Genomic DNA, 13,692 nt, shown 5'->3' with positions numbered 1-13,692 from the left:
CTTTTTTAATAAGAAAATACATACACTACCATCTATTGCTCAATAGTAACAACCTTTTTAAACTTAGCGCCTCAGCTTAGCGCTATCTATTATTTAGTAGCTCAACTAGCATATTTACAATTTTTAAGATAATTTCATTAATTAATAATGTTATCATAAATATGTTATCTTTGGATAAAAAATAAAGAATGAATAGTTCTATTTTTATTCTTTTCAGCTGATAAGCAATATGTAATATTTTATCTTTTAACATGTCTCACTTTGTAATGTCACTCTGACAGACCAGTTAAAATGACCGGATTTGTTATCGGTTAAATTACAAAATATTTATTTCTTCAATGAAAACTATTTAAAATTATTATGTAACGTTACCTAAATATTAAAAATATATCTATTATCTATAAAAATGGAGCCGGTCTACGCGCTAGGAGTTTCCTGCATACAATTAGTACAATATTGGTAAATTATTGATTTATTATATCGATATGTTTAGTTTTTATTATCATTTAATGATTGTTTGTTATTACTCTTTACTAAAACAAAATTTGATAATAAAAGAATTTTAATAAAAATTGCCTGAAATTTCTACGTAAAATTGTATGACAGAAACCCACATTCAAAATATGTTTTCATTACAGGAAAGATAATAAAAATTGTAATTGCACAGATTAATATACATTTTTTAAATTACGTACGTAATTTTTAACTTAAATTTTTCAGGTTTGCAGACTATGGAGAATATTTTGAAATAGTAAATCACTTCGCGAACCCACACTATGTTTTGGAAATACTGTTTCCTCTCATCTCTATCTTGGACTCGGTGTTTGCTGCTCAATTACTCTTGTCTATGTCCTTTGGAGGCTGGATGAACGCTGTTCTAAAATGGTATTGTATATATGAGTAACTCATTGGTTACTATTTGTAAGTGTCGGGTTCTGGAAACAACATACACAAGTAGAATACCCAGTTGAAGACAAATTCTTGTATGTTATATACATTGGCAACCTTTCTTAAAAAGATATTATAAATTAATAAAAACATTGTAAAAACAATACAGAAAGCAAATTGACACTTAAACACTTTTTATTCTATGGGACATTACTTGATTTTGGTGACATTGCTGACGAGTTCTGTACAATAAATTATAATTAGTTCTTACTATCGCAAGTTGGCTGGAAGAGATCTCTTCTAGAGATAAGTTCACCGTTGCTAACTAATTTTAATAACACCTGTAAATAACTGTATCTAAGTGCAATAAAGACTATAATATTAATTAAAATTGCAGGTGGTTTCTAGAGGATCGCCCATACTGGTGGGTGAGAGAAACAACGTATTACACCGAAGCTAATAGGCCACATCTATTACAAACGTTACAAAGTTGTGAAACGGGCCCCGGTAGTCCGTCAGGCCATAGCACCACTGCTGCATCAGTTCTCGTACTTGTTATTATGTGGTTGTCACATATATTTAATGACAGGTAAGAGAATCATTCAGAAAAACTTAAAATAATTTTTTTATACGACAACGCGCTGGTGCAACGGTCACAGAACTTGTTTGTGGTGAACTATTACGCTGGTGGTTGCGGGTTCGATTGCTGTACATGGCAAACATTTGTATTGGCCATACAGACGTGGTCTGGGTGTTTGTGCTTGTGTATTGTGTGTGTTTCTGTATTATTTATTTTTGTAAAAGTTAAGCTACCACTGATTCGGAATGTAGTTTCTGCAGAGAAGAATCGGCGTTGTGGCGAGACCTACATTATACTGGAATGCTAATGTGTAATGGATTTAATTGTTTTCCAGAAAATGGAATGTGTGGTGGTGGAAATATGTAGTGTACCCAATGTTTCCACTTGCACTGAGCTCCGTAATGTTTGCTCGGTTGTATGTCGCTACACACTTTCCTCATCAATGCATGCTGGGCGCTCTTTTGGGTGAGTAAAAATTTAAAGTATAAAAAAGAAATTCGTAGTTAAAGCTGGTATCACACTTAGGATATCTCCTTTCCAACAAAAAAAGAATTATCAAAATCGGTTCTCTTCTTCTTTTATAATTGGACTCCCATAGGAATTGCCAAAGTCAGAGTGTTTTCCATCAATTACTTTGAAGACTCTGCTCGTAAGATTAGCGTTGTGATAGTATGATTTCTCTGGGATTCCATCATCAGATCCTAGTTTCCTTATCATGGTACCACACTCGGGATATCTCCTTTCCAGAATAAAAAAGAATTATTAAATTGGTTCATAAACGACGAAGTTATCCCCTAACATACATAATATATATACTTTTGTTGGTTGGTTTGTTGGTTGAATTGAGTAACCTCTTTTTTGAAGTCGGTTAAAAAGCGTGTGTGCTGTAGACCACACAACTGAAGTAAACTCTTTCTCTTACTTACTTACTTTTTCTTTATTTAATATATATCTCCCTCTCAACTTCCGTTCGCCTCGCCCGATCACACTTTTTAACCGACATCCAAAAAAGGAGGAGGTTCTCAATTCGACTGTATTTTTTTTATCTATGTTACTACATCAGAACTTTTGCCCGTGTGGACCGATTTCCACATATTTTTTTTTAATCGAAAGGTGGTGTGTGTCAATTGGTCCCATTTAAATTTATTTGAGATCTAACAACTACTTTTCGAGTTATATCTAATAATGCGTTTTTACTTGACGCTTTTTTCGTCGATCTACGTTGTATTATACCGCATAACTTTCTACTGGATGTACCGATTTTGATAACTCTTTTTTTTTGTTGGAAAGGAGGTATCCCTAGTTTAGTACCATGATAAGGAAACCAGGATCGGATGATGGGATCCCAGAGAAATCGAGGGAAACTCTCGAAAATTCGCAATAACTTTTTACTGGGTGTACCGATTTTGATAATTCTTTTTTTGTTAGAAAGAAGATATCCCTAGTTTAGTACCATGATAAGGAAACCAGGATCTGATGATGGGATCCCAGAGAAATCGAGGGAAACTTTTGAAAATCCGTAATAACTTTTTACTGGGTGTACCGATTTTAATAATTTTTAATTTAATCGAAAGCTGATGTTTGTCATGTGGTCACATATAAATTTAATTGAGATCTGATAACTACTTATTGAGTAATCTTTGTTAACGCGTAGTTACTTGACTATTTTTTCGTCGATCTGCGTTGTATTACTTGTCGATGTAATTGAAGTCGTTTTTTTTTATTTGTTTGCGAGCAAACACAATTATTTATAGCCAATTTTAATAATGCTATTTATGATTTTGATTTTGTTACTTGAATAATATTAACCAATAAATTATGAATTTAAAATATTATTATATAATTATAACATACTCCCCTTTTGCGTCAGAATTTGCTTAGACAACTTAATGCTTGTTTTAGGTAAGGTAAGGCTTCATTTGACAATCAGATATATAAATAAAATGTATTCCATAATGTCACTTTTATCAATTTTTTGTTGAACGCGCCATTTCTAAACGAAAAAAAAAAATAACCTGCAACCTTGATGTCTAGAAATTTCTATCATAATGTTAAATTTTTCAAAATTTTATCAAATTGTACTTATATTTAAAACAATATTCTGAAAATTTCAATGTAATTCGAAAAAATTATGCACTCGACTTTTAGGTATGGATATGGTATTCTCAAACCTCAAACGGATTAAATCCGTTAAAAAGTTGCAAAAAAAAATCATCAAGTGATTAATAGCCAACCCTAATCAGTATAATTACATTTTCAGGTCTATTCCTAGCCCCAGCCCTGTGTATATACGTAACTGACCCGTTCATATGGAGGTACGGTCCCCATGCCACATTACCAGTGAAACAAGCGGTGACATGGCATACAATCAGTGCAATAATTACCATTTTGATCAGCGTCGTCACTTATTATAGCCTAGTGTTGTGCGGTGTGGATCCACATTTTACGGTAAAATTGGTATGTATTATCATCATAATAAAATTGTACAGTATTTGGTCAAATAAAGAATTTATTATTATTATTATCATCACATCTTTATCACTTCAGACTATCGCAGTCCACTGTTGGACATAGGCCTTCACAAGCTTGCGCCAAAAATGGTGTGAACTCATGTGTGTTACCCATAGTCACCACGCTGGGCAGGCGGATCGGTGACCGCAGGGCTGGCTTTGTCGCACCGAAGACGCTGCTGCCCGTCTTCGGTCTGTGTATTTCAAAGCCAGCAGTTGGATGGTTATCCCGCCATCGGCCGGCTTTTTAAGTTCCAAGGTGGTAGTGGAATTGTGTCACCCTTAGTCGCCTCTTACGATACCCACGGGAAGAGAAGGGGTGGCTATATTTTTTTTGGCTATACTTATGTAAATTTTTTCCTCGCTCGATCACACTTCTCGTCACGCTCTCGTCATGCATTCACCAACTTACTCCCAAAGTCAAACGTGCATAAAAAAGTTTTACTTAAAAACATTGCCATTCATTCCCAAGTTTCCCTACGTACAACTTCTACAGCTAAATCCATATGACACAGTGAGCTATAATTTTTTTTCTCTCATTTCCAGGCATTTCGCTGGTGTGAGAATCCAGACAGTATCCACGTGTCAACTACTCCTATGTTTGCTCTTGTACAGTGCACTGCCAATTTGTTGGGTTGTGCACTCTGTGTTACTCCAGTACTAGCCAAGTAAGTGATATTACACCGACAAGTAATACAACGGAAGTAGACGAAAAAAGTTAACAATCGCACTAGTCGCCACTACGATTTTCGAAGTTTCTCGATTTCTCTGCGATGCTATCATCAGATCCTGGTTTTCTTATCATGGTACCACCCTTGGGATATCTCTTTTCCAAAAAAAGAAAGAATCATCAAAATCGGTTAATAAATGAGGAAGTTATCCGCGAGCACATAAAAAAAAATACATACGGTCGAATTGAGAAATCTCCTCCTTTTTTGAAGTCGGTTAAAAAAGGGGATGTTCGCAATTTGACTGTATTTTCCTTAACGTTGGCTACCTCGTAAGTCTTTACTGGTCGTACCGATTTTAATGATTCTCTTTATATTCAAAAGTTGAAATTTGTAAGAGATTTCGCGATTAGTTCTTGACTGGTCTCTAATAATGTGTATTGTAATCCGCAAAATATCCGTGCCGATATATATATCAGCCGGTGTGATATCTCTACGCACGCTTGACTTGGTGAGTAAGCTGGTGAATATGTGACGAGAGCGTTACGAAAAGTGTGATCGGACGAGGCGAACGGGTGTTGAGTCGGATATATAAGTTAGTGAAGATAGAAAGAGAGACTTACGTTTCTACGAAGTTTTACTTCGGTCGTTTAAAGCACACTTGTTTTTATATTATTTCTTTACTATCGCAAGGGTTCTAACACTGATATGCTAAGTCAGACCTATCATACCCTAAATAACAGTTACAAGAACTTAAAATAAATAAGGAACAAAATAAAGGCCATATTTTTGTTACAGGTACCGTCACAACACTAAAAACAGATCGCTCATAATATCGATAATCGCTACCGCTGTATCGGTATACGGCTTCCGAGTTCTAGAAGCGAACATCCCTAGAGCGAGCACTTTTAAGTTTTATACGTTAAATTTTATTTTAAACGCAGTAAGGCCAGCTGTTCTACTAAGATTGGTACCGTCACTAGCGATGTGGCCGTATTCTAGTAAAATTAAAGAGAAAGTTAATTAAACATATAAAATAACTAGTTGTAACCCGTGGAGGAAAAAAATACCCTATAGCCTTCATCGGTAAATGGGCTATACGACACAATTATTTTTTTTTATTTCGAATTAATTGTACCTGTTTAAACAAACTTTTTCAGCTTTATGTATATTTTACATACATTTCGATAAGCCTAAAAGGTGCCAGATATAAAGCTTATAAAACAACAACACACTACATTTTTAGGATACAAAGTTTAAACCTTATTATTTCTGAAATTTGACTCAACATAACCTCTCTTTAAACAGAATACACGAGATTTACTGAAGTAAAGTTATTATTAGTAAAGATGTCTGAGATTCGTGTAAAAATTAATATTAAAATAAGACATTTTAGCGTTAAAATTAATATCTTTAAGTTTTATAATTGGGCTAAAAAGTTGAGGGTATTAATTTTATATTGTATACAATTCAGCCTGTAACATCCCAGTGCTGGGCATTGTCCTCTTTCCCCATGTAGGAATGGTGAGGAAAGATTGGCGCTTAATTCACCACTGCGCTGGTTATGTATTCTATAGGCTATTCGAAATTCCTGTTTCAAGGTTTTACTTCAACTGGTCAATTTGAACAAGGCGTTCTAATATACTATGATATAATTTGTCAAGGGGTGTGGCTAATTGTAATAATAAAGTTTTGTAGGTATCAAAATTTTAATAAGCAATATTTGGTGTCGCATTGTCGTCTGCTGTAAGATATTAGTATAACTTTCTGGTTATAAACGAACTCATCACACCTGGAGCAGAATGTAGATTAATACAAAATGCTCTAATAGGCTTGTCAATTAATATCATTTTCCAAATTCTATAATCCGTGGTGTCTCAATCTGCTATAGGCGTCTCACTCTGCTATATTTGCTTTTAACTCCCCCTTTTGGGAGCAACATGTGCTCCCATACGTTTGATATAATTCGCAAAATATTCCCTTCTGGATAAAGGGGTTTTTCAAATTACAACTGAAGTAGGACACAGGAGGAAATACCCTGATGAAAATCTGAGCTCAACTGGGGAAGTACCTCGACCTTACGGAAGATCACAGATAAATAGTACTGCTTTCAAGCAGTATTGTGTTCCTGTTGGTGAGTAAGGTGACCAGAGCTGGGGGGATTGGGGATTGGGTCGGCAACGCGCTTGCGACGCTTCTGGTGTTGCAGGCGTCTATAGGCTACGGTAATCGCTTACCATCAGGTGAGCCGTACGCTTGTTTGCCGAAATAGCCCTAATTTTTTTTTTAAATAAAAACATCACGTAGGTCAAATATACAAAATTTAGAAATTTTTTTTTATTATTATTTTAAAAATTAGAATTTAGGGTTCGCTAATAATGTTTTATTAATTATAATGCGTTAAACGCTTTTGCCCTTTTGATTTTAATGGTTTTATTAATTATATTGATGTTACCGTATAAAAAAATTGGTATGTAAACTGCGTTTGTTAAAATTGGATTATGAGGTTTTTGCACTCAAAAATCATTTATTTTGAATGAATGATACTTATTCGGTATACTATTTCAGTGGTTATGTAATTTGAACCCAAAGGGTACAAAAATGCTTTTAAAGCTTTGTACAAAGGATTTTTTTTTGTTATTTAATAATGGATTTTTAAAGAAAAAAAAAAAAAAAAAAAAAAGTTCTGTTGCTATTTATAGCTATATACATTTATATTATATTTAATATGTAATTATACATATAATTGTCTGTTTACCTAAAGCTAGGTTAACCAATATACGATTTTTTTTTACTTAAGGCATTCACTCGGATGTGTGCGTAAATACAATTCGGTGATTAATTTTCATTTATATACTACACAGTATATAAATATAAGACTAACGGTCTGTCCTGAAATACACATATATAGGCCTAGAAAAATGAAAAATACGACCTAAAAATTATTTATTAATTTTTTCTTCTAGAAGTAAGGCGTCCATAAATTACGTGAGGTGTTTTTTAAATTTTCTGTCCCTCCCCCCCGCCTGGTGAGATGCCGTGAGATTTTATTCAACCCCTTCCCCCAACCCCCAATCTCACGTGAGATTTTTCAAAATGTGGGTTTCTTACGTAAACGCGTTGGATTGTTATTGAAATTATTTACTTTCGAACGAATTAGTGAATGATGTTAATCGTATTACCATTACGCTTAAGATTAAAGCTTAAGCATGTACAATCTGGATTAAATGGACCAAAATAGTATATATTTTTTTTGTTTTAATCAGAAAAAAAATTGCGTGATCCAACGTAAGATTAGATGAGATTTGACTTGACCCCCTCCCCCTCTTAAACATCTCACGTATTTTATGAACGCCCCCTAATGTTATCACTCTAAAATTAAACTCATCTGACACTGTTATTATTTTTACGCACGTGTGCTTGACGCAATAGATTTCTGTGATAAATACACATTGACATCAAATGTTACATTTTATTGTTTTAATAAATTTAACTAATAATAATTATTGTACTTTATTTGTTACCCGCATCGTACGAAATGACATAAATGATTATACATATTAGTATTAAGGAATAGTATCTCATACAGGGGCGTACATTTTTGTAGACGTCATTCCGGATCGAATGAGGTATTATCATCATCATCATCATCATCATTCCAGCCTATTGCAGTCCACTGCTGGAAATAGGCCCCCACAAGTTAGCGTAAAAAATCCGTTAACTCGTGTGTTGCCCATAGTCACCACGCTGGGCAGGCGAGTTGGTGACCGCAGGGCTGGCTTTGTCGCATCGAAGACGCTGCTGCCCGTCTTCGGCCTGTGTTTCAAAGCCAGCGGTTAAATGGTTATCCCGCCATCGGTCGGCTTCTTAAGTTCCAAGGTGGTAGTGGAACCTTGTTATCCCTAAGTCGCCTCTTACGACACCCACCGGAAGAGAACTAGAGACGGTGGTAATGGTTATTGTATGGAATGATTTTTGGATAGTATAAACAAAGTAAACGTTTAAATTCAGGTTTCCGCTGCAGATTTTTTCGCCTTAGTCAATTGCTATGAACATTCTGTAAGTTTTTCATAGCTGAACGAGAGAATTTCAAGTATTTTGAAGGAAAAGCGATAGTATCAAGTGTATGGAAGCAATATATAACATAAGAAAAAAGAGACGACATAATATCTGAAGAAGATATTAGAATAACAGCTAGTGCAGTCCACACTTAGGATTAACACGTGCCTTGTCCTCATTCATTGCGAATGCAGTAAAATATATTTAGTAACGTTAATCAAATGAACATTATTTTGTGTCATATTTAAGAGGTCGGCAAAAATTTAATAGATCTGCAAATCTGTAAATCTGCCACTGAGTCCCAGTTGTATTAACGTAATATTGATCTGGTCAAAATAGACATTTTAAATAACAACAATTTCAAGAGCTAAATTTCGGTAGATGGGTAAGACAAAAAAGTTTCAAAAGTTGCCATAGTTTCAATGTGTGTTAAATAAGAATAAGGTTCTTTAAAATGGTAATCTTAATTAAAATATAGCCTAGGTAAAAATTGTACAAAAACCTACGCTAAGCTACTAGGCGGACCGTACTCGTATGTTGTTAGCCACTTTTAAGGTATAAAAAAACACAGTAGTTATAAACAACATGTCTATCCAAATGAAACCAAAGGGTACGTATAGTGGTTCCACTAATAATACCTAAGCCTTTATTTCGTAAAATTGATAAATAGTATTTGATAGACGGCCATCATTAATATGAAGGAACTAGCTGTGCCCGTGACGCCGCGTTGGCGCAACGGTCACAGCCATGGATTGTACCTGTTGCGCTGGCGGTTGCGGGTTCGATCCCCACACATGACAAACATTTGTATTGGCCATACAGGTGTTTGCCGTGGTCTGGGCGTTTGTGCAGTCCTTGTGGGTCTCCTCACCGTGCCTCGGAGAGCACGTTAAGCCGTCGGTCCCGGTTGTTATCATATACACCTGATAGCGATCGTTACTCATAGTAGGGAATATATCCGCCAACCCGCATTGGAGCAGCGTGGTGGATTAAGCTCTGATCCTTCTCCTACATGGGGAAAGAGGCCTATGCCCAGTAGTGGGATATTACAGGCTGAAGCGTAAGCTGTGCCCGCGATTTCGTCCGTGTGAAATTAACAAAAAAGTTATTATTCAGTTCGTAGATTTATAAAATAGAACCGAATAGAATAGAGCAGAGTAAAGTAGAGTAGCACAGAATAAAATAAAATAGCACAGTACAGAACAGAACAGAATAGATTAGAACAGAAGAGGATAGGAGAAGAGAGGAGAGGACAGGAGAGGAGAGGAAAAGACAGGAGAGGAGAGGAGGGATCAGCAGAGGAGAAGTGAGAGCAGGAGAGATGACAGGAGAAGAGATGACGAGAGGAGAGGACATAAGAGTAGAGGAGAAAAGAGGAAAGAAAAGGAGAGAACAGAGAAAAGAAAAGGAGAGAATAGGACGGGAAGACGAGAGAATATAAGAGAAGAGGAGAGAAGAGAAGAGGAGAGAAGAGGAGATAACAGGGCAGGAGAAGAGAAGGCAGGAGAGGAGAGGAGAGAGGAGAGAAGAGAAGATTGGAATCTTTAGAAGCGGGGTTGTCGTCTCTCAAAAATTCGGAAGACAGTGGGACCTAAGCTGAAAGTCCCCAGCAGCCGTAAAACTGCGGAGGAGACTGCGGTGATGTCATCGTAGCCTCCTCCCCAACTTCTTGATGTCATAGAGCGCTATCGGTGGCCACCTTCGCTTCTAGAGAAGCGAAGGTGGTCGCACAGCACTTGTGGCCATTCGTCCCACAACGATGTTGAGGGTACCGCTGGTTGTTAGTAGGTAGTCCTTGCGCGTTCTGTCCACGCCGGGAGCCCCACTCTCCCGTCGCCTAAGAGTGGCAGGGTCAGTACGCAAAGGTACGTTCCTGCATTAAAAAAAGATGCATCGTTATTACCATTATATAATAAGTAGTGTTCTCCAGTTCTCCTTGATCTTCAACTAATATCCACACTATGGCGTTAGGGCTCGAGTCGTCCTACTGGATGTTTTTCATAAGGTAGACGTATTAACATTTGCGTCGCAATATATTTATTACTAGTTGTGCTCGCAACTTCGTTCACTTGGAATTTAGCAAAAAAAAATTGTTCAGTAATAAAATAAATAAATTTCTAAAATAAAAATAGCTTGAGTTACTCCTTATTACATCAGATATGTATAATTAAAAGTCCCATCAAAATCGGTCCAGCCGTTTCAGAGATTAGCCGGAACAAACAGACATAAAGACAGACAAAAATGTAAAAAATGTTATTTTTGGTATACGTACCGTGTGTATACCTACAGCAATATGCATTTAGTAAAAGCGGTTATTTTAATGTTACAAACAGACACTCCAACTTTATTTATTTTTATAGATAATAAATTCGAGGAATATAAAAACGAGTCAAGTTTGACGTGGATTGATGGACGACGGGTTCCGTGTTTATATAATATTTAATAACACTTATTTTTGTTACGATTGAACTGAATAATAACACATAAATACACTACGTGTAATAGTGCCCGAGTTAATTGTTTTAGGTTTCCAAGGCTTCTATAAGACTATACTAATATTATACTGTCTGGTACGTTTTCACGCCTAAAAATTTGACTTTTACCATGGGCAAAATCTCATAAGCCTAGCAAAAACACGGACACAAGCAGACCAAATTCATAGATTTCATAAAATCTCATAACTCTGTATTAAAACGTAACAGACAGACATTATGAGATTTATGATATTTCTTTCATAAGGTAATTTCAATGAGTTTTGATACAGCCTTAGACTAGACTTTAGGAAAATATAGATATAGGCTATATTTCATCGCGAAATTTTTTTTTTATAAGGTCTAAATAGGTAGGATGAAAGTTAATATGGAAATATCCGTAGTTAAAAAAAGCCGTGAAACTATCTTTTTAGGTTAATAATAAAAATAAGTGTATTTTTTTTTAAATTTTAACATCCATAGGCTCTTGAGTGCCCATTCCTTTTTTATTTACATTTTAATTTTAAAGCGTAGAGGCGTATTAATTTCAACATTGCATGCTTCAAATTACGAACTAAAGCTTATTTTCTCTAATTCGATGGTGAGTCCAAAACTGACCGTGAGAGATATACATACCTATATATACATATATATTTATGTAGGTTAATAATTAAGATAATTATTTACAACTATAATTGGTTTTTTTTTATGCTACATGCTCCATTACTATTTTATAACACACTACATGCTTTATACTTTACATTGTGTGACTCTACATTGTTAATTTACCGCATTGTCGAGGGCCACTCTCATTTTTCCAAAACAGCGCCCGCCGCCAGTTTCGCGAGCACATCCTCAATAAGTGTCAATAAAAGAAGTGTAGTAATTGCGTAAAAAGTATTTAAAAAAAAAAAAAAAAAAAAAACGTGCGTGCGTACAAAGTCCACATGTCAGAAGTGAAACTTCTTTGGCAAACTAATTTTTAAGTCTCGTTTATATTTATATAAATCTAAAGCTTTAGATTTCCGTTCCAGCGCTATCTAGTTAGTTTGCAATGTAAAATGTGTTACTAATATCGATGTAATGTTTCTGTAGGACACGCTAGGTAGCTCTATCTACCAAAAACAACATAAAACTTTGCCGTTTCATCAATTCATTTCCCGTTTTATCCGTAATAATTTTACCCTCATTTTTTTTTATGTCACTAGGTCGGCAAACAAGCGTACGGCTCACCTGATGGTAAGCGATTACCGTAACTTATAGACGCCTGCAACACCAGAAGCATCGCAAGCGCGTTTCCGACCCAATCCCCAATCTCCCCAGGAGCTCTGTTCACCTTACTCACCAACAGGAACACAATACTGCTTGAAAACAGTATTATTTTGCTGTGATCTTCTGTAAGGTCGAAGTACTACCCCAGTCGGGCTGCTTCATATTTTGAGCAGGAAATTCCCGCTGTGCCCTACCTGTGCGCCTAAAGAAATTTCACTTCAAAAAAGTTGTTCAAAGTATCAATTTCACGTTGTTAGTAGGTATGTAATGATAAATAGACCCCTCACACTAAACGACCTCCACGAAGATTAACTTCTTTACTGTGGGTACAAACACTTAAAGCTCGTAAGGCCTTCATAATTATCGGCACGATCTTGGTCGCTATAGATTAGAAAGGAACCCTAAAAAGTAATTTATCAAGCACTCGAGATAGTCGGTATTCATCATAATTAATAAAAGGGAGAATTTATTTATTCTGTCTATTGCTTAATATTTCCTTTGGAAAAAACTTGTATAATGTTTTTCGGAGAAAAGTCATTGATTCCAGAGAATAATTTCTCACCGTCCAAATTACTTCAGTATGTAAGTCAATTTGCCTTTTATTGTTCTTTCTTTACGTATTCTTTTTAATCTGAGGTTGACCGGAAGCCAATTAAGGATAAGACCTCCTTAAAACTTCATTATTCTTGTAATGTTTTTGTTTATTATTGTCTAAAGTACACTCGTTTTTAACCGACTTCCAAAAAAGGATGAGGTTCTCAATTCGACTGTATTTTTTTTATGTACGTATGTTACATCAGAACTATTGACCGTGTGGACCGATTTCGACAATTTTTTTTTAATCGAAAGGTGGTGTGTGTCAATTGGTCCCATTTAAATTTATTTGAGATCTAACAACTACTTTTTGAGTTATATCTAATAATGCGTTTTTACTTGACGCTTTTTTCGTCGACCTACGTTGTATTATACCGCATAACTTTCTACTGGATGTACCGATTTTGATAATTCTTTTTTTTTGTTAGAAATGAGATATCCCTAGTTTAGTACCATGATAAGAAAACCAGGATTTGATGATGGGATCCCAGAGAAATCGGGGGAAACTCTTGAAAATCCGCAATAACTTTTTACTGGGTGTACCGATTTTAATAATTTTTAATTTAATCGAAAGCTGATGTTTATCATGTGGTCACATATAAATTTTATTGAGATCTGATAACTACTTTTTGAGTAATCTTTGAGAACGC

At 35.5% G+C, this 13,692-nt stretch overlaps 1 protein-coding gene across 1 annotated transcript; it reads left to right on the top strand.

Moving 5' to 3' along the window:
- The first annotated feature begins 406 nt into the window (after positions 1 to 406).
- Positions 407 to 5,748, top strand: LOC123667994 (glucose-6-phosphatase catalytic subunit 1). The gene is made up of 7 exons (XM_045601818.1): positions 407 to 459; positions 721 to 885; positions 1,286 to 1,477; positions 1,803 to 1,933; positions 3,729 to 3,925; positions 4,525 to 4,646; positions 5,445 to 5,748. The coding sequence occupies exons 1-7, from the start codon at positions 407 to 409 to the stop codon at positions 5,671 to 5,673; spliced, it is 1,089 nt and encodes a 362-aa protein (XP_045457774.1). The 3' UTR covers positions 5,674 to 5,748.
- Positions 5,749 to 13,692: the final 7,944 nt, after the last annotated feature.

The sequence above is a fragment of the Melitaea cinxia genome, chromosome 29 (genome assembly GCF_905220565.1).
Source record: "Melitaea cinxia chromosome 29, ilMelCinx1.1, whole genome shotgun sequence".
In the NCBI taxonomy this organism is placed as follows: Eukaryota; Metazoa; Arthropoda; class Insecta; order Lepidoptera; family Nymphalidae; genus Melitaea; species Melitaea cinxia.
The sequence above is the reverse complement of the archived record's forward strand: the minus strand, read 5'-3'. Positions and strand labels throughout refer to the sequence as shown.